This window comes from Eublepharis macularius, chromosome 7 (assembly GCF_028583425.1).
Source record: "Eublepharis macularius isolate TG4126 chromosome 7, MPM_Emac_v1.0, whole genome shotgun sequence".
NCBI lineage: Eukaryota > Metazoa > Chordata > Lepidosauria > Squamata > Eublepharidae > Eublepharis > Eublepharis macularius.
In genome coordinates this window covers 74,050,146-74,072,663 of record NC_072796.1, presented here as the reverse complement: position 1 = coordinate 74,072,663, position 22,518 = coordinate 74,050,146, and the positions used below count along the sequence as shown (strand labels likewise).

The 22,518-nt window shown below is 41.9% G+C and overlaps 1 protein-coding gene across 1 annotated transcript in view; it reads right to left on the bottom strand.

Annotated features, from left to right (window-relative positions):
• MIB1 (MIB E3 ubiquitin protein ligase 1) overlaps nucleotides 1-22,518 on the bottom strand; it is a 73,098-nt gene that overhangs the window by 14,923 nt on the left and 35,657 nt on the right. The window contains exons 13-19 of the mRNA XM_054984597.1: nucleotides 12,758-12,890; nucleotides 11,121-11,207; nucleotides 7,962-8,123; nucleotides 6,957-7,138; nucleotides 2,408-2,600; nucleotides 688-766; nucleotides 199-312 (exon numbers count right to left, since the gene is read on the bottom strand). Of these exons, the coding sequence (XP_054840572.1) occupies nucleotides 199-312; nucleotides 688-766; nucleotides 2,408-2,600; nucleotides 6,957-7,138; nucleotides 7,962-8,123; nucleotides 11,121-11,207; nucleotides 12,758-12,890 (950 nt within the window). The remainder of the gene's footprint in view (nucleotides 1-198; nucleotides 313-687; nucleotides 767-2,407; nucleotides 2,601-6,956; nucleotides 7,139-7,961; nucleotides 8,124-11,120; nucleotides 11,208-12,757; nucleotides 12,891-22,518) is intronic.

The following is a 22,518-nucleotide window of genomic DNA, read 5'->3' as shown; positions in this document are numbered from 1 at the left end:
ATGATACAAGAGATTTTATTTGCACAGTACTTAGAATAATGATCACAGCTGGCTGCAGAGCAGCCCATCTCCTCCTGTAGGACACAACCCAATAGGCCCCTAACAACCCAGAAGAATTCCACAGTTCTACACTACGAGGATACAATGGTGGCAGAAACTCAAGTTTTATCACGTTTAAAAACAAAAAGGACAACTCACAAATATCATCCGTGGTATCTTCTGTACCCTTTCCACCACAACACATGATAAAAGGCACTCTTCGTTCTACCAATGCTCGACACTGTACACATTTTTTCATCAGACTGGCACAATCTGGAGGGGGGGAAATCCAGTACTGTTTACATGGGACATAATATTCCACCTTAACAAGCAAAGTTTAAAGGGAACCCCACACATATCTTGGACACATATCTTAATGCTTACCAGCATTAGAGGATAACTTTTAACCCTCCACAAGACTGTCCCAGCTGCAGCATTTTAACTTTCCCCCATTGTAGCAAACATCAACAACTTACTTGTGATGTAGGTAAAAATCTGTCAGCCACAAACACACTCAGTTATGACAGAATGCAGAAATTGCTTTTTCTGTTTCAGAGAATGTTAACTCAAATTCAAACTCAAGTAATTTTTTAAAAAGCTGAATTTAATCATTTATCATTAAGAACTGTCATCTACCAAGCCACTTACTTTCACAAGCACACATGTGACCACAAGGCTGGAACAGTACAGCTGCTTTTTTATCTGAGCATACGACACATTCTTCAATCTGCAAAGAAATTGAACAGTTCTTTACCTTTACATAAAGTAGTAATTAATTCCTTTAATAGCACATTCATGTATCTTACAATCTGAAATAACTAGCACAGATAATTGTTCCATCTTTTTTTTAATATGATAAATCCATCAATGCAACCTGTGATCCCAAGACACATAAAACAAATATGAAAATTTGCTTTAAATAAAGTCACAATTGAAAATATTGGCTTAGAACCAATGGATAATTTCTGTGTATAGAAGGTTTTTGGCCCATGGAGTATGACTTTCCTGCCTTCCCCATCCAGTCCAAAACATCTTCCCAAAGGGAAAAACTCCACCACAGATTCTTCACTGAACAGAAGGAGGACTGGTCTTTCTTTGCTAATTACACTTTGCTGGTGAAAGGAAATACATTTAATCCAAGCTTAGAATTATGCTTCCCTGCAGCTCTCAAGTGGTTATACTACAATATCTTAGAGTAGGGGTGTACAGTTCAGGTCCAGAATTCATAGAAAAAGCCCAATTTTTGCAGATTCAGTAAAATTCAGCTTTTAGGAATCAAAATAGGCAATACCAAATCAGATTCAGTATTCTGACCTCAAGCCCGCCCACCCACCTCCCCTGAATAAATTTGGTAAAATTTAATAAGGCTTGGCTGTTCCTCTGCTGTTTCCCTGCAAAGAAATATTAAAGAAACAGCAGATCCTACGCTTTTTGCAGTGGGATCATTTTTTAACCAAATGCCACCAAATTCGCAGGGAAATTACTTCTGACCTCCCGCTAAAGACCCCCCCACCAAGTTACAGGAAGATTGAACCCCAGTGGTCAATTCTATGGGTCCCCAAAGAAGGTGCCCCCAGCTACTGCATCGTTTTGTATGGGGAAAAGGTCAAAGCTGACTCACACTGCAGAAACACACTGGAGCAAGTCTGCCATGGCCAAGGCGTACTCCTAAACGCAAGCTGAGCTCATCCCAGAGAAAGCCCAACAGAACCAAATTGAAGAATGATAATGGAATCCCTCCAAAACCAAAGCGAAGCAAAGGGACCAACATTACACCAGAGAATTACCTCCTTTCCACCCAAACCAAACTGAAGCAAATTTGTTTAAATCTCCTTGAAAAATACGCCAGGATTGGTTTTCCTATAGGAAATAATGTCTGAATTAAACCAAATTTCTCTAATATAGCTGAACTGAATTAGAGAATCAGCTCAGTATTCCCAGAATTCTGAATTTTTTAGAAACTCCCGAATACTGAACCTGGATTTCCTTTTTTTTTTGTGCACACCCCTAACTTGGAGTACTGAAAAACAAACTATATCTCATCTCACACAGAATGTGTTGGAATGCTTAAGAACAAAATGTATCTAAGCTCACATGAATAAAGCACATGGCCTGAAGAGTGATCTCAAGCAGCGCTCTTACTACTTACTCTAGTACTACTTATTCTCTGCCTCATTTATCCCAATAGTTGCTGTTACAATTGAAAGAACTACTGTACAAGCTCTCATTTTATGACTTAGAAGTTGAAACCAAGATGGAAGTTGAAACCAAGACACTGTGTCACAGGCCAGGCTTATACATGTTACTACTTTGAAACCTCACTTAAAGAGATGCCATATTGAAATAAACCCCAGATGGAAAAGAATACCTTTGTCCTTGACTGAACTTGCTCTTTGCAGATGAGGCATTTTTTGACTCTTGGAGAACAAAGCGAACAGGTAGCAATATGCCCACATGGACCAAATAAAGTATCCCTCTTCATATCTGAGCATACCATACATTCTTCTAAGGTTTCTGAATCATTGCTAATCATAGAAGGACTTCGGGAACCAACCTGACCACTAAACACAAAGATTCATTCAGGCATTATAGTGCATAAACATTACAATTCAGCATATTTGCAGTCATACTGAGCTACATTAAATCTCTCATTTGTTTAAAATTTTTATTTAGTCTAAATTCAGCATCATGCAAAAGGCATTACACTTCTTGCTTAACTTAAGAAACACCTTGGAAATAGCTATCTATCTATATGACAATTATAGATATTCAGAATACCATAAAGCAAACTGATGGACAAAAATCCCTAAACTAGATAGGCACAGGGAGTTGGATCCTAAAACCATTCAGTTAACAGCAAGAGAGATGAGAGAGACTTGCTGAGAGATTACACTTATGCACTGGAAGAAAACTCCACTCCTAGGGAATTCTTTTAAAAAATCAAAATATAAGGCTTACAGCACAATCCATGCGTGTAGGGGGAGGAATGGTGAAAGCACACAGGGAGCCAATGAGGCCCTCCTCTGTCATATCTCCGATATGAACCAGCAGCCTCAACAATGCTGGCTCCCACACCCAAGACTAGCTATGTGCATCTACGGGGATAGCCTAAGCCAGGGCCACCCAGCACTACGCCCCATGTGATTCAATGAGGCATACCTGCAGGTAAGGGTACCCATGTAAGCTACCTATGATATGGAGGGGGCAGGGCCACTGGCAGCCCCGTACTGGGCTGTTAGCATACTTCCTTGCCAGGGCATCCCCTCCTGCCAAGCAAGGCACAGAACACAACTGTGGTTAGACAGCTGCTTCACTTTGCACTGCAGATCAACTGGCCAAGAAACTATGGGACCTGTTGCTTTGCAGGACTGGAGCCCAATGCTGCCGCAGCAGCAGCTGATGGAGCAGCTGCACAGCACTCCCTCATGGGATAAGTAAATGTTGTTTGGATGGCTACTACATGCAACTCAAGGGGTCTCCCTGGCAAACACTCTCCCCAATGAGGGTACAACCTCAGAACCTGCCATAACCTCACAGACATGGCTGTGGCCAGCATGGCATCAGTGCTGTTTGCCAACATAGCATGAGTCTGTTTAGCATCTGTACAGGTGGTGAAATGACAGGGAGAACTGGGAGCAAGATGGGTGCACTTTACTCATCCACTGTTTTCAGCCCAGCTCCCATCTTACCTTAGCCAGCCTTCTGTCTAGTGAGTCCGCCCCACTCATATACATGCTGTGCTACAGACAGCTCAAACTGTCTCCCTGTGGCCCCTGGGATAAGCTCACAAAGGCACAGATACCATACTGAATGGAGCTGGTAACTCCATTAGTTAGACCTTACCACAATTTTCTATTCAATAAAATCTAGGGTGTTCTACAACTCTGTCCTCCCTCTCATCTGTGATCTCCCTTCACACATCCCAAAAGGGTGGGCTCTGACTCAAGGACTCCCACACTGGGATTGCTGCTGTTGGTCTTTCTGGTGCCACTGGACTTCTCCTTTGTTCAGCTGCAAAACACAGCAGAGGTCCAGTGGCACCTTGAGGGCTGACTACACATATTAGTCCCCACCCCTTCCAACACACACTCTGCTGGCTGTTGTGTGCACCGTGAATGGAAAATGGGATGTTGGGCAGGCTAAGTGTATATATAGTTGCTCTAGCGTGAGAGGGGTGGTCTCTGGGTCATGCATAGCACTGTTAGCATTGATAAAGCATGTAGCTTGGCAGTGCAGGCACAGTGGACGTGGGGTAGATGCAAGGGAGCTGCTGTCATGGGTGCAGTATAGAGGGATTGTGGAGCATCGCTGCCAAAATGGATCTGCAGGTTACTTTATTAGCTGGGCCATCCTGTTCCCCATTTCTTGGTTTGCAGAAGCAAAAAATCAGCTCTGAGACTTTTTCTGACCTCTTGCCTCTTCCTCATGTGGGGATCAAACCAGAAGCCCTTGCTAGGTGTGACAGATTGCACATTTTTAAAAAACCTAGAAGCGCTGTACACACACAGCTGCAGGACTGTTAAGGGTTAATCCCTCACAGAATCAGAGAGCTTTGAGTCACAGTCTACTGCAAGGCATCTGATTGGGTAACATGAGCTGGAAAGAGGAAGGTCTGTTTTCAGCCCTAGCTGAGAGATTGAGTGTGAAGAAGTGGGAGACGGCATCCTAACAGAGAGCAGTTTTAACACAGGCAGGAGAACTGGGGAAAATTGGCAAGGAGGTTTGGGAAGTAGGTGCAGACTCCCAAATGGGCCAAGGAAAAGGGGATAGATCTTCTAAGGAGAGGAGATTTTTCCCCTACCTAGTCAAACAGGGAGGTAGCTCTGGAGAGTGAAGAGATCCTTGATCAGGTGTGGTTGGAAACTGCCTGTGGAGACCTTCAAATTCAGTTAATGACTGAAGGAATGTGCTGGTGTTTGAAGAGAAGGGGACTGGGATACTAGGAAGTGAGTACCAGCATTCCTAACTCCAGTAGAGAAAGAGAATACTAAAAGAAAGCATACTAGAGTTCTTGGGGGAAAACAAGGGAACCAAAACCTCAAAATAGAAGCCTTTATGTATCTGTAAGAAGCATAAGAAATGAGGCCTCTGCATGTTCTGATTGTATATGGTGCCATTTCTGTTGTTTAAGGATGAGGGAATGTCATATTATGCTATTCCAGTGCCACTAAGCCACGCCTTCTTCCCCCCATGTGGCTGGTAGTGAAGCAGTGAGGTGCCTAATGCCTGACAGCATGCCTCCTCTGAACCTATCCTCTTGGTCCAGTGGTTAAAATGCTAGTCTTGAGTGAGGGGCCTGTGGGTCTAAGACCAGCCTCTATCTTTTCTTATTGTTCCAGGGGAAGGATTATGTGTCTCGGAGCAGGGATGGTTGTATGTGGTCATTACTTTTGCTTCCAGTCAGGCCCTTGCAGGGAAGGGGTGGGCATCTCATTCACCACATAGATGCTCTTTACCGGGGATGGGGGGTACTTAGCCCACATGCCTCTGTTGGAATGCGGTGTTACTGTCTTTCCTCCCTATCTCCTGGCTCTCGGGGGGGGGGGGGTGTTGAGGAGCAGTGGCTGGATCAGCAGGCAGTGATTGCCTGTGTCTGTGTTTGCTACTCACAGAGATGTCATCAGCTGCCATTGTCTGATTGGTAGGTGTTGCTGGGATTGTTATGGACTCTGACACGTATGCTATGGTGTCTGCACCTTGCAGAGGCATGTGTTGTTATTTCCCCCTGCCGAATGCCCATAGGGAATAGACCAGAAGCACTGTTTTTGCATCAGTAGGTGGTTGTCACAACCACAGTGGCCCTCAGGATTACACTGTTACAGTGACCATGACATATATAGGTAAATTAATTATTGTTCAAGTAAACTACCAAAGTGTACCTTTAAATACTTTAAAAATCTAAAATTTTAATTGAAGCAGAAATGAAAGTGATAATAGTACTTTGTATGGTATTGAGAATGCACTCAAGAACTTTTTAGTTCCCCTGCTTCCAGTAGCAGTCTTCCATGCCCCTAGAAATTCCTTGCAAATCCTTCAGACCAGTATCCCACTCAGCATGAGAACATGCCAGCAGTAGAAAACACTGCCCATGGGAAAGAAGAGCTTTACACTATAACACCAGGATGTGTGTGTATATATCACATCCCTTACTCAGAGATTTTTGGCCTCTTATTATCCAGAACGTGATACTTGCATTAAATAGATTTTATTCTCAAGCTGTGACCTTATTTTAATAGGTGTTGTAAATAAGCATGCACAAGCAAAACAGCTATAGTGATCTGTAAGCTCATCAGAAGGACAATGGGGACACATTCAATATTAGTAAAAATCAAATTAGAGAAGGTTTTCTTTAAATTAAAAAATGAATACCAAGCTAGAAGAAATAATATTTGTTATTAATTTCACCTTTCTCCCCAATGGAGACCCAAAGCAGCTTACACTGGCCTCCTCTCCTCCATTTTATTCTCACAACAACCCTGCGAAGTAGATTAAGGCTGAGAGGGTATGACTAGTCCAAGGTCACTCAGCAAGATTCCATGAGAGAATGGGAATTCCAAACTACTTGCCTGTGCTTTCTGGTGAACAGCGAAAGGGAAAAATTTATTTGGATCCAACCCCCTCCTACAAAGTAACAGCCTTCTTCTATCAGAGGAAGATCTTTACTTATCAGTCTGCCTCACTGTTTCTTCCATATGGTTCAGTTAAGTATTAGAAATAATGATTAAGATTTCATACCCTAAACTTCAAAAACTGACAGATTTCCATTAAATCAAACATCTTGTACTACCCTAACATTCTGTTTCTGAACTTACAGGAAATGCATTTGTGAATGTATTTTATTGGTCTCTGCCAACAATTAGACACAAAGAAAATATGCAAATTAAAATAAGGCTCTATTGCTTAATGAGAATACATACCTGACTTTTTCTTTGTGACATTTAGCCAATGCTTTACAGAGGCTAGGGTCAGGACACAAGTCAAGGGGAGACTGACCCTTCTTATTACGAATACCAAGGTCAGCTCCATTGGCTGCCAGGAAACAAGCAATAGATGCTGCACTCTTTTTCTCTGCTCCCTGAGTACCCAGTCCCATTATCAACTGAAAGAAAGTAAATGTGCAACTAATGTGAATTTCTCTTGACGTACCTGAAAAATAAAGTCTTAAAAAGAAAACAAAACTGAACACAAAGATCATTAAATATCTTTGGAGTGATGGCTGCTCATTTTGTTGAAAGTTCTCCTTTGTCCAACCACCTCAACCATATACCAAACCTGTCTGCATAGTTTCACCGACAGTTTCAGTACTTCACATTTATAAGTTCATACAAATTATCCCTTATCTTCCCTGAACATTATTTTTATTTATTTTACTTCATTCATAGCCCACCTTTCTCAATGAAGACAGATTACAAAATACAGATATCAATCATACAATATAAAATATCTGTAATTCCAGCTGTCCAAGAATCTAACATCAGAAATGTACCTATCAACAGATTTCTGAAGCATGTATGTATATAAATTATCAACTGTTATACATACCTATAAACATTCTATTTAAATTTTAAGGGGTGAGTAAAGAGCACCCAACTGAAAAGGTTAAAGAAATCATGCATAACATTACACACATTTTTGTACATCTTTGTTCTGTATTAATTCTGGTTTGTTCAAATAATGCTTATAAAGATATGCAAGCTCATTACTAAAATCCAATTAAATTGAAATTTTTTGGAATATTTTTAAATTTATAAAAAAACTTCATAAAATCATGTCAATCTATTCTCCAAATTGCACTGATGCTTCATGCTGCAAGATCTTTAAATATTATTACTCTAAAGACAAAAAGTAGTTGAAAACCGAACAGGAACATATGGTTGAGAGGAAATATAGTAGAGACAAAATAAATAAAGCAATATATTTACTGTGTTCTTTGATGGCTCCCAAGCAGTATCTACTTTCCCCACATCTTGCATGTCTTGCAGCTGGCGAAGCTGGGATAAAGTATGGTGCCTCAGGGCTTCATGCAGAGGAGTATCCCCATCTTTATCCTGAATATCCAGTTTAGCACCTGCACGAACCAGGAGCTAAGAACAAACACAGATATTTTGAACATTTTTCTTCCCCCTGTAAGCAAGTGTATACCAACTGCAAACCATTTCAAGCAAAGCTTCAAGGATGCAGGAGTGTACAAAACTTTTCTACACAAATGCATTATATCACCACTTGCTATTATTCTGCATTACTAGATCATGGTCTGCCTGTACCGAATGGAGTGTTTCTGCAAACAGATTTCTGCCTGTGGAGTGCAATTTTCTCTCCTCCCCCTCCCACTGCTGCTTCAAATGCCCTCCCAAAATGTTGTTCCAGGCAGTATTGGGGGGGGGGGAGGGGCGAGACACCACAGAATTTGGGACTGCAGTGGGAAAAAGGAGGGAGGCGAGAAAGTCATGGTCCGTAAGCAGAAATTCTTCTCTTCATGGAAACACTCCAGTGGCTTCAAGCCCATACTTCTATTATAATTTGCCAATGCAATTCTATTCAAGCATTTAACATCAACTAGCTTACTCTCTGAATATAATTTAATTTAACATGCTAGGATTAGGAAGCAAACTGGTAAAACAGGCTTGCACTTACCTGTAACTGTTGTTCATTGAGTGGTGTTCTGTGCAGGCCAGCCGCAGATGTTCTAAAGCTCCTAGAGGCACAAGACACTCACCTAACCTTTTCACATGCTTTGCCCTCAGGCACAGCTATAAATGGAGGGGTGGGTGGCTCTTTCCCTCAGTTCTCTAAGCCACTGGTGCAGAGGGAAGGTGAGAAAAAAGAGCTCATGGTGGGGAAGGAGGGAGTGATGTGTGCCTGCACAGAAGAACACTCAATGAACAACAATTATAGGTAGGTTCAACCCTATTTTCATTGTCGTATCTTCTCTGCAATCCCACATGACAGATTAACAAACTAATTTACCCAGGAAATGGCTGTGAAGCTCTTTAACAGAAGACTCTTCAGCACAGCCTTGCCAACATTTGTGTCCCTTCTGAAGTCTACATCAATGGCATAACGATTGATGAATGTGGACGCATACAACTTGACTAGAGGAATGCCCAATGTGAAGGCTGACAAGGTGGACTGAGTCCTCATAGAATGTACTCTTAAGTGCAACAGGCACGGTTGTTTAGACCCTTTATAGCAAGCCTTAGTGATCTACACTATCCAATTCGAAATTGTGCAGAGACTTTTTGGCCCTTTATGAACCCTTTAAATGAGACAAAGAGATTAGGGTCCTTTCAGAAAGGAGCTGTCCTGTCCAAATAAAAGCACAAAGCACGTTTACCATCCAGGGTGTGCAAAAGTAGCTCTGCACCATCCTTAGGTGCAGGGAAGAATATAGGCAGGACAACGTCCTGGTTCAAGTGAAAAGCGGAGACAACAATTACAGAAAAGGGAGGCTCGGATGGAGGATGACCTTATCTGCAAACATTTTAATGAAAGGAGGGTCATATCTTAGAGCTTGCAATTCAGTCACCCTCCTAGCCGAGGTTATGGCCACCAGAAAGACTGTTTTAGCTAAGAGAGCAGGTAGCTAGGTGCTTGAAAGGTTTATGTGTGATTAAAATGAGAGACTCCACTGGGGGAATCAACCTGGATGCTGGAGGATGTAGGTTAGCTAGACCTCTAAGGAAGGACTTACATTGTGGCTGGGCAAAGAGAGATTTTTCCAATTATGTTTCATGGTAGGCTGAAATGGCAGCTAGGTGGATTTCAATGGAGGAATTAACCAAACCTTGGCCCTTTAACTGGACTAAATAGTGTAAAATAGAGGGCAATGAGGCAAAGACATGGTTCCAATTGTAGTCTTCGGCCCAAACAGAAAATATTTTCCATTTGGCTAGATATGATTTCCTAGTGGATGGTTTTCTAGCCTCTAAGAGGACCTTTTGAACGAAGAAGAAAAAAAATAGTCCAGGGGAGAGACGAACTAGGCTGTCAGTTTTAGAGTGCCTAGGTCATGGTAGAGAACCACATCATCCTGTAACAGGTGGGGTCAGGGGAAAACGGTAGATTTTGCCCTGTGCCATAGGAACAGTGGCAAATCAGGACTGCCTTGGCCAATAAGGGGCTATTATGATTGCAGAGGAACCTTCCCTCATCACTTTACTGAGGTTTAGTGTCATAAGAGGCGTTTTATTTATTTATTTATTCATTTATTTATGTCGTTTATAGTTCGCCTTTCTCACTGAGACTCAAGGCGGATTACATAGCATGAGATTAGTACAATCTCATGGACTAATGTACAAAAGTCAAATTAGATAGAAACTAATATTAATATCCCCATCCAGGCCTCTTTATGTGCATTTGTGCACACTTGTAGGTTGGGCACTCCACTCAAATAAATAGAAACTCTTTATTGGCAAAGACTGATGGACAGAAGGGTAAGGCAAAATATGGCAAAAGGAACTAAAATACAACCAAGGTGCCTCAAAAGTTACTTCCAGTATGTCAGAACGCTGACATTTTCTCAGCTAAGATACAATACTATTGAATCTGGAATTGGGCTGAAAAGTTCTCAGTCATCCCTTATACATGCCACACTAAGTTGTTAACACTACAGGCACAGACAAAGCATTCAGGAACCACCTCCATGAAAATATATAAATAGTTATTCTTTTGACAGACAACATTCTGAACTCTCAGTTTTTTCAGCCGACGAATTAAGAGAAGCACATTATGTGTAAGGATCCAGATTGAAAACTGTAAAGAAAGTGAAACTGCAAAAAATGCAATTAGCAAGTTGATGTCGTGCAAATTATGACGTTAATGTAAGCATGTTGTTAAGGCAATGAACTTAATTAGGAAAAGATGGTGCACAATTCCAAAAGCACACAATATGGGAGACCCAACTATGAACTAAGAGGCGACAGCATTAGGGGAGGAAAAGATGCTCTATGAAGAAACAGCTAATAGTTTATGTGTCAGAGAAAATACTAAGGGTACAATATCAGAGATAGTGGTTATAGTAAGTATGAATCCTCACATAAAAATTTACAGCTAGTACTTATAGTATATTATAGTTATCTTACCCGTACTATTTGGGTGTGCTGTCGTTCAACAGCAAGGTGCAGTGCAGTTTGCTGGTTTACATTCTGGATATCCAGGTTAGCACTGCCCTGAAAGAGATGTCCCAATTGATATCCATTAATAAACAGAACTATGTAATCTGGATCTCTTTTTGGAATAGCTTTGGATGAAGGGTGGATTGGGAAACAGAGGGAAAGGAAAGAAACAAAATTTCATACGTTTTCAGCCTAAATCATTTGAAAATCTTACTCGCATACCTTGAAAATTTGTATCTTAATTATTCATTAAATTAATATATTTTCAAGTCATTACTGGAAAGCACAAAAATTCTCCCATTACTGGCTGTAAAAATTAGCATTTTATAAACATAACTTGATCTATTAAAGTAGATACACAGCCTGACTTTTCAGTCTAAAAAAAAAAGACGACCAGGAGGCAGGGGAGGACCAAAGTTTATAAAATTATGCATGGTATAAAGAGAAAAGACAGAGATGTTTTATTACCTCTCCCATAATACTAAAACTTAAAGAAAACAAATAATGATGGACAAAATATTCAGGGCAGACAGAAGGAAATACTTCTTTATTTAATGAGCAATTGAATTGTGGAATTCAATGTCAGAGGACACAATGAAGCCCACAAGCATACTTGGCTTTAAAAGGAGGTTAGACAGATTCATGGAGGAGAGGTCCATTAATGGTTATTATACCATGGTAGGTAAGAGAACATCCATATACAGAGGCAGCAAACCTCTAAATACCAGCACGAGGAGGTAGCATCAGGGCACTGGTTAGCTGCACCACGAAACAGTCTGGTGAATTAGATGGACCACAAGTCTGATCCAGCTCAGGCTCTTCTTATGTTCTTATGAAGTAGCCTTGCCGTGCTTTATATTGACCAAGGTATACAATTACACATGCAAATTATACTCAACAAAGTACCATTAATTTGAAACTTCTCTCTCAAAATATCAATGTATGGGAGTACAAGCTGCTAAGACCTTACTAACTCAGACACACTACTTACTTGCTTAGGAAAAGTGCATTTAATTCTGGATAAGTAGCTTTCCAGATGCATTGCTTCACAATGTTTTATTGCACACTATTCTTCTATCATTCTAATATGCTTCACAGTAAACCTCTTCATGGTAATAATTTCACTAAAATGAGAACAACTTGTCCAGTCCTATACCTTTGCTCCCAACAACATACTAAGTCTGTCTCTTATTCTGAAGAGACAGAGAGGGATCCACAGAAGACCAAGTATTGAAGTTATTATTAGATTTGTCTGCGTTCTTAGTGAAAACACTTCACTACTCTCTTCCATAATCCCATGTGTATTTAACTCCAGCAAAGTAAGAGTAGCAATAATTAATACTAATATTAAAGCTAAATTTACTTACTTTGTCACTAAAAATGACATTAACACTTAATTACACTAATATAATGCACAAAATGTAGCTTTTGTCATACCAGAATTGTTGATATTCACAACAAAGTGTTCTTTCCAATAGTATTAGGAGCATTTAGCATTTCACTAGCCAATTTAATGTCATGTGAGAATGGAATGTGAAAATGGCAAACCTGTAAAAATCTGTTCCATATTTTCATGCAAAACAATAATCAGTAAGAATCTTTACCTGATGCACCAAGAGTTCTGCCACTTCCACGTGATTATTAAGTGCTGCGAGATGCAAGGCAGTGTAGCCATCATCTTTTTTCTCATCAACAATCCATGGTCTTGGGAGCTTGGAAAGTAATACTCGCATTGCACTGAAACATATAAAACATGCACAATATAAATAACAAACACTTATAATAGGAGCCCAAATAATATGGCTTAGAAATTAGTAATTGTGCCATTAAGTTGTATGACAGAGGTGGTTTACCATTGCCTTCCTCTACAAAGCAACCCTGGTTTTCCTTGGTGGTCTCCCATCAAGGAACTAACCATAGTCAACCCTGCTTAGTTTCCAAGCTTTGGCTATTCAGGCTGTTATAACTTAGAACAGACCCTGCTGGAAATTTTTTCCCCAGTCATAACTACAGAAAAACTTGAATGCTCTCCAGTCCTTTAAGTGAATCTTTCAACATAACTTCCGTTCTCAGTGAGAACACAGGCTCATGTTATAGTTACTCTAGAAATGCACAATGATCAGTTTTCCATACACTTATCATCTTAACCAAGTATTAAGCTGAACTTACAGGAGAAAATAAAAACTAGTGATTTTTAAAAGTAGTAATAAGCATTTTTCAGCTATCAGATTCATATAATCTAGCAACACAAAGCATTGCACAAACTATAGCCAGACATTTACTACCATTTTATAATACCCTACTAGGCACAGGCCTTACTACTTACTATATCTCCATCGCTGTCCTCAATCTTAATTTCTAGCTCTCTTTCCTTCTCCCTCCTATATCATTTCAAGTTCAGCAATGATGTTCACGCAGTTTACGTACCATCTGGTGTGTTTCAATCTGCCCAGACTGACAGTACATACTTTTCACCTCTTAACATATATGAGTGGAATTCAATATGGGATTCCCCAGCAGAAATAGGACATTGTGTGGCTGATGGGCAACAGGAGACTGCATGATACTAACAGATATTTCAAAGGTACAGGGAGAGGAATGCATTGAAACAGTACAGGTTTTTGTGTACAGGTTCTATGACCAGGAGCTCTGTGAGGTAAAAGAGGGGCCTGGAACCAGAGTGTAATGATCCTGTAAACTGTGGTTAAAGGGTTACATTGAACCTAAAATTAAACGCTGAAGAATCCTGTCTGGAGAAAAAGGAATCCATTCTCCCTCAGTGTTTGTGTTTGGTTAACTAATGATCAGTTCAACATATTCACTCTTTGTGGGGGAAATGTATCTGGGGAGCGCAGCTGAGAGCCAGCTGTGCATTGTACCCTTAATTAAGCCTCACTAAGCCTTTACTGTGTTACACTTTATTTGGTGTACGCTCAGTGTCATCTGTATCTTGTTGATCAAGTCAAAATAGCTATGTGAAAAGGTTATACCTACCTCATAGCGTTATTCTTCCAGGATCACAAATAAGAACTCTTTAGGAAACATAAAGCTTACACATTACCAGCCAGTTAGATAAAACTTGTGTCTCCCTTTTTTACTGATCGTGGGCGGCAGAAGTGGGTTTTAACAAATAAAAGGAGAAGGCACAGTGTGAGAGTTCAGAAGACAGTTATCTTAGAAGTCTCCTAAACTCTCTCACTCTCTCCTCCAACCTTTCATAATCATTGCCACCTCTCACCCCCACTTTTTATATATAAATATGATGTTTACATAGCTGCCACACACTTCCAAACTAGTAACTTCCCCAGATATATAAAGAACTTAATACTTTGAACAGTACTATACAGAATGCTGATACAACTGGTGTACAGAAAGCACTGGGGAGGATGAGAGGGGGAAAGAAGGAATAATGAGAACAAAGAGGAGAGTTCCAGAGATATGAAATTACATGGAAAAGTTTGAATGAGCAGAAGCCAAGGTGGAAGCAAGAAATAACAGAAGCAGAACACTTAATTGAATGCATGAACTAGTAAAAGCCAGTTTGGTGTAGAGGTTAAGAGCAGAAGGACTATAATATGGAGAACTAGGTTTGATTTCCCACTCCTCTGCTTGAAGCCAGCTGGGTGACCTTGGGTCAGTCATAGCTCTTCCAGAGCTCTTCCAGCCCCACCCACCTCACAGGGTGATTGTTGTGAGGATAATCCTTAAACATGAAAGGCAAACGGTGTTGCCGACAACACACATTTTATCCTGGTGTACCAGGATAAAAAGTGCTTCGTGGTCAATATGGCCTCCGGAGGATGCCATGGTAGTGAGCCGGCCAGACAAGCCGTCCCGCCCTTCCGGAGGCCAGCACAGCAGCGGGAATGCCAGGCGAGCCATCCTGTCCCTCTGGAGGCTGTGTCATTTTCTAGGACCCATTTCCCTCCCCCTTTTCTTTCCTCGGTATGGCTCTTTTGGCCACAGCCTTGAGCCTAATCCCGCATTAAGAAACAAAATACTGCTAACTACTACTACTACTACTACTACTACTACTACTACTACTACTACTACTACTACTACTACTACTACTACTACTACTACTACTACTACTAGGGAAATCTCACTCCAATCACAAAAGTTTTCTAATTTTAGGCTGAATTGCTAAAATGTAGGATACCAGTGACGTGGTAATGTATGGGTCCTTATCTTGTAAAAGAAAGGCTCTGATTAATATTTGTGAGCTCATTCTTCTCAAGTATTGGAGTAATCCATCTTTGTCTCTCCTCACTGAAATTTGGACATTCAATAACTAGATGAGCCAACATGCCTATCTTCCCTGTGTTTCAGAAACACGTTCTGAAAAGAGAATTCTCAAAAAGCGACCTCTCATACAGCGTTCAGTCTAGCAGCCAAGAAAATATCTCGGTATCGAGGTATCATCATTGACTTTAAATATGCTGGTAGAATAACTGGAGGTTCAATTCTATTATAGGCAAGGGAACATACTTGCTCGCTTATTTGTGCTTCTGGAATCTAGCAGCAACAACTGCTTTTTTACCCTTTGGAATGCAGTTTTCTCACTTCCCACAGAAAGTAGTAAAACTGGAGTGAAGCCTAATTGTTCCAGTTTCTGATCAATCAGCCTCTTCCATTTACTCTGGAAGGGATCTTCTCTTAATCTATTTTTATTTATTTTATTTATTTATTTTATCATATTTATATTCCGCCCTCCCTGCAAGCAGGCTCAGGGCGGATAACAGCATTAAAAACATTTAAAACATTTTATTAAACATTATCATAAAACATTAAAAGCGTTATATAAAGATATTAAAAATAGCAGCACTCTTTTTTTTTTTTAGTGGCGATTACAGAAAGTGCAGCAGTGCAATTGAAACATGGCAGCAGCTTCAGAACAGTGGTGGACAGCTCTCATAGGGAGGGGAGTAGATGTTATATCCTCCAGCCAGTGGAGGCCCAGCCTCAGCCATAAGCCTGGCGGAACAATTCTGTCTTACAGGCCTGGTGAAAAGATAGTAAATCCTGCCGGGCCCTGGTCTCGGTAGACAGAGTGTTCCACCAGGTAGGAGCCAAGACTGAGAAAGCTCTTGCTCTAGTCGAGGCCAGGCGGGCCTCCTTGGAACCAGGGACTGATAGTAATTTCTTTTCTCCTGATCGGAGGGTCCTCTGGGGAATATACGGGGAGAGACGGTCCCTCAGATACGCTGGCCCCAGTCCGCACAGGGCCTTATAGGTCAATACCAAAACCTTGAACCTGATCCGATACTCCACTGGCAACCAATGCAGCTCACGCAATATTGGTGTAATATGCACCCTATTCGGTGTTTTTATAATGATGCGTGCTGCTGCATTTTGTACCAGCTGTAATCTTCGGGTCAGGCACAAGGGTAGGCCCGCATAGAGCGCGTTACAGTAATCCAACCTAGAGATTACCGTTGCCTGGATCACTGTAGTTAAGTCACAGGTAGACAGGTAAGGGACAAGTTGTCTGGTCTGCCGCAGATGGAAAAAAGAAGACCTGACAACCGCTGTGACCTGTGCCTCCATTTTCAGGGAGGCATCTAGGATCACCCCCAGGCTCCTAACCCTTGGAACAGGCACAAGCTGTGCCCCATCGAGGGTCGGGAGCCGGAGTCCCGAATCCAGTCCCCCATGGCTCAAGTATAGGACCTCCGTCTTTGTTGGGTTCAGTTTCAGTCGACTCTGTTCCAACCAATCAGTCACGGCTGCAAATGCATGTTCCAGAACATCTGGGGCTGAGCCGGGCCGGCCGTCCATCATCAGATACAGCTGGGTGTCATCTGCATATTGATGGCACCCAAGCCCAAAACTTCGCACCAGCTGGGCAAGGGGGCGCATATAGATGTTAAACAGTAAAGGGGAGAGTATTGCCCCCTGTGGGACCCCGCACACCAATGGGTGACGGGGTGACAATTTCTCCCCAAGCGCCACCCTCTGTCCCTGACTGTGGAGAAAAGAGACAAGCCACTGTAAGGCAGTCCCTCGTATCCCCACATCGGCGAGGCGGTGAGTCAGAAGATCGTAATCGACTGTGTCAAACACTGCTGACAAATCCAGTAATAGCAGCAGCGCTAAACCACCTCGATCCAGATGTCTGCGAAGGTTGTCTGTGAGGGCGACCAGCAGCGTCTCTGTCCCATGTCCTGGCCAGAACCTGGACTGAAAGGGATCTAGGGCCGAGACATCATTCAGAAAACCCTGTATCTGTCCCACTGCTGCCTGCTCAATCACCTTTCCCAGAAATGGGAGGTTCAAGACTGGGCGATAATTGACCAGGTCAGTGGGGTCCAGTGATGGTCTTTTCAGGAGCGGTCTCACCACAGCTTCCTTTAGTGGCCCGGGGAAAACCCCCGTGCCCAAGGATGTGTTAACAATGGCCTCCAACGAGGACCGCAGACCATCGGCACTGGCCTTTACCAGCCACGATGGGCACGGATCCAGAGGGCACGTAGTGGGCCTAACAGATTGCAGGGTCCTGTCAATCTCTTCCCCGGAGAGTGGTCTGAACTGATCAAATATTGACCCTAAAGACGGCCAAGGGGTCTCTAGTTCCTTCACTGTATCAACTGTGGCTGGCAGGTCACGGCGGAGAGACAAAATTTTTTCAGCAAAAAAGCTCCCAAAAGCCTCACAGCTGATGTCCGAATTCTGAATTTGGCAGTCTCCCCCTGGAAGGGAGACTAGTGATCGAACCACATTGAACAATTTTGCTGGGCGTGAGCTAGCTCATGCGATGGAGGCTGTATAAAACTCCTTCTTCACAGCCTTCACCGCAATCTCATAGGCTTTCATAAACGTCTTATAAGATGATCTTGCCTCTTTGTCGCGAGATCGCCGCCACACTCGCTCAAGCCGTCTTAGCTCCCGCTTCTTTTCTCGAAGCTCCTCTGTATACCAGGGAGCCCGTCTTACACGGGGGCAAAGAGGGCGACGGGGAGCAATTTCATTGATGGCTTCGGAGAGCCGGCATTGCCAGTCCTCCACCAGCTCATCTAACGAACCGCCGTGGAGCATAGGATCCCGCAGAGCATTCTGGAAACCAATTGGATCCATAAGTCTCCGCGGGCGAGCATAAATCAGCTCACCGCCCTTGCAAGGGGGGGTGGCATCTCCAGTCAAGCCCTCAAAACCGCGTGGTCTGACCATGGCACTGGTTCTATTGCCTCTAGATCCACATCAAGACCCATCCCGAAGATCAAGTCTAGCGTGTGGCCCGCTGTGTGTGGGGGGGTCAATACAAATTGGGAGAGTCCCAGTGCTGCCATGGAAGCTACTAGGTCCGCAGCCTGCGCAGAGGAGGCGTTTTCAGCGTGGACGTTGAAGTCCCCCAAGACCAACACTCTGGAGAACTCCCAGGCCCACCCCGCTACCACCTCTAGCAGGCGCAACAGGGTATCTGCTGGTGCGCTAGGCAGACGGTACACCAGACAGATGGCCAAACTCTCCTCGGCACCCCACACCAGGCCTACACATTCAATGCCAGAGATCTCAGGGGTGGGGAGCGGCTTGAAGGAGAAAGACTCTCGAGTGAGGATTGCCACCCCCCCCCCAGCCTCCTATTCGGGACTGATGAAGGACCGAATACCCTGGGGGGGGTCAGTTCTCCTAGGGCAACCGTTTCGGTCACGCATACCAGGTCCATATTGCTCACCGCAAAAAAGTCTTGCAATGTAGCAGTCTTGTTATTTATGGACCTGGCATTGCACAACATCAGTGTCGAAGGGGGGTTCCTTCTCCTAGTTCCATCCCCAGAGTATTTCGGGATGGGACGCAGGTTAGAAGGGCACCGAGCTAAACCATATCTCCGTGCCCTTCTCAGCCGAGACCAGCTCCCACCGCCATACCTCCCATATCCCCAGAGGACTGGGATCTCTGACTCCATACTGGCCCCCCTCCCTATGCCCACCACTATCCAGTTCACTTCTTGTTTTGACCAGCAGCAGAGGACAAGCTCAATGCCAGTCCACACAGCAGTGACCTATGACACTGATATAACCATATATCATATAGCAAAAACCTAGCCATATGCACATCTCAGACCTTATGAAACATTCCTATCAAATACAATTTACTCTTGAGTCAATGTATTTAAACACAATCCCTAGTAGCATAACCCTAACCATGTAGTTTAGCTCCCCTCCACTCATCAACTTTTAAAGCTCCAATTTAAGAAGGAGATTAGATATGTAGTTTAAAAGGCTCTTAATTCCAAGTCTAAAAGCATCCAGCCAAGCTACTGATTCTAATGAACAGATTGCAAATTCTTGGCAGATAGCTATACTGGATACACACTTTGGTAACCTGGTTATTTTTCTCAGGAATTTTAATAAGAAGGAATTAATAGTCTCAGATATGCCTTTGACCCACACTCTGGCACTATAAAGCATCATATGATTAATATTACCCCAAAAGTTCTTACAGCTGTAGGGTAATATTTCCCTCCTTCTGTGTGAAAAAAAAATGTGTCAAAGCATTTAAATATGGTGTTATCTTATAGGAGATAGATTGGAACTGATTTTTCCAAGATAGGCCTTGGGAGAATGTTACTAAATATCTAAACGTTGTTACTTGTTCAATGTTGGTATTTGCCATCCTCCACTCCTTTTTCTTCAGGCGACAACCTTTTGGAAAGACAACTACTTTGTTGCATTTCTTAGCATTTATAATTAAGCCTTCACCAGCACAGTAGGAACTAAAGCTAGCCAATATGCATTTCAATCCTATTGATGGGCGAGATAGTAACGCAGTGTCATCAGCATAAATTAAAATTGAAAGATCTTGATTATTAAGGGTGGGTGCATGGTGAGTAGGTCCTGAAACTGCTTTAACGATACCACTGATGTAAAGGTTAAATAAATAAGGGTATAAAAGAGAACCTTGTTAGACATCTTTAGAGGCTTGGATGGGATCTGTAGTCTGGCCTTCAGGGCTACATCTGATTTTCACTTCTGTGTCATGATATAATCTAGTCAATAGCCACAGCAAGCGCTTGCTGATCGTGGTTTCCTTTAGCTTCTGCCATAGTCTAGTTCTAGATATGCTATTAAATGCTGAGCTTAAGTCCATGAAGGCTACATATAAATGATTATTTACTGTAGAAGTATACTTTTCAATCAAATGGGCAGTAATCAACTGTAGAACATCCTTGGTGGAACCCACCTTGGTCTTCACTCAAAATTTCTGACTCTTCCATCCATTCTTTCAATGGTTATGCTCTCTCTTTTCTTAGGAGGATCTGGCATTCATAATCCTACCAATCATTCTTCCTTTGATTTAACTGATTAAAGCAAGGTAGCCAGTATACAGATTTACAAAGGTCTATTATCTGACTCAAAGGATTATAATAAGATGTCACATCAACCACTGAGGCACATTTGTTGCACAAGAAGCAGCATTCTTGCGAACGGATTATAGAACTAATTTCTTGTGATATCAGTGGTGCCCATTTCCTTATTTTTATTCTCTGGTTGATCTGCTCTATGTGCAAAGTTAAAGATGGTGACTTAACTGCTTGTTTATCTACAGTTAAAATTAGCATAAGATGGTCACCCCCAAGAAAGTTACCCACATTAAAAATCACAGATCTTAGTTAACACTTCTTCCGGTGCCAGACAGTAATCTACTGTACTGGCAACTTTATGGTAAAACAAGTAAGCGCCCCTTCAGGATCCACCAATTTATTTCCATTTACTATTACCAGGTTATGGGAGAGTACCAGATTTATTACTATAGATCACTATATATATATATATAGATCACTATATAAGAGGTCTTCATTATATTAGATCCATTTGCACCAGTTTGGGCATTAAAGTCCAATGTTATTATTAAATAACGTTTTGGTAGCCCTTCTCTTGCTTCTGAGATGAATTCATCCAGATTGTCTCAGTTTCTTACTAACTCTTTTTTCCTTAGGATAGGCGGTAAATATGCAATTAATAAAAAGGAGATTGTTGGAAGGGCCAAAAAACCCGCAATTGCTAGAGAAGTAGAGGTCACTGTTCTCATCTCTTTTATATTCAAAGAGTTTGCAATTAGGCATGATAATCCTCCACAAAAGCGCCCCTTTTTGTTATATCTTTCAGCGCTAACTGAGAAGGTAATATATCCTTCTACAAAGATTTCTTCTGGAACCCATGTTTCTTGAATCAACAATATATGAAATTTCTTGATCTGGGTATTGATTTCTGGGATCTGTATTTTTGAGGTTCATCCTGAAGCGTTCCATGAAAAAATGTTAATGTTAGGCTTTCCTTTAGTCAATTGGTATTTGTAACCTCCTGTTCCTTATTAAAACTAGACCTTACAATTACTTTTGGCCAAAGATTTTTACAGTTCATATGGGTTTCTTCCTCTATAGTACCACTAGTTGGGGGAAAGGAGATGGCATTTTCGTTAAATCGTAAGTCAGATTCCAAATCTCTCTCCTCTGGGGCTACTGTTCTTTTATCTTCCCTCTCTAGCCCCTCCACATTCAATTGAACAGAGTGGATTTTATTTCTAGTTTCTCTTAATATACACTGAAGAGTTTGTAGACGTGAAAGAACACGTTCTTGGACTTTTTAAAATACAGGCTGTGTTGCTAGTAATAACATATTTGTAAACTGCTCTGAGTGGATGTTAAGTTGTCCTGAAGGACGGTATATAAAAATCTAATGTTAAAAGGTAAGACAGTCCAGATATATAGCCAAGGCTTCATCTAGCTCTGCAGCTGCATATGTAACACTGATCCTCCATTTTCTCTTTCTTTGTAGTTCACAGAAGGATCTGAGGAAGTGCTAACAACAGAATGAAGAAACAAGTGGTCAAAGTAGCATGTTGGAAACAGACTACTATATTCTTCATCACATGCAGCTTTTCAACAATTTTCTGAAGTAACCCTAAAATAAACCACATTAAAGTGGTTTAGTTTCAGGCCATAAAAGGTATGAATTTCAAGTGTCTCAACTTTATCAGTTTATGAAAAGCAAATGCTATGTTCTAAAACTGCAACAGGAGTTTACTTTTCTACTATTCCATATTCTAGGTCACAATATACACAATCAACCATTATCCAGGCTGCAAACATGACTAATAGGGGATACCAGAGCTGTTTTCCAGATGAAAAAGGGCATGTAAGCTGCCTGCTGATCTCACTTATGATCTCTGTTCACTTTCATTCAATTGCTTTTTACTTCATAAATATTTTGAGGGAGGACACTAGATTAAAGACTCTTTGCAACACAGGACATAAGCACTGGGGCACATTTGGACAGCTGCAGGAAGAGGCCTACAGGCCTGGTTATGGCAAATAATAAGGTCCACTATGAAGAAGCAGGAAAGGGGAAACCTCACAGTGTCACAT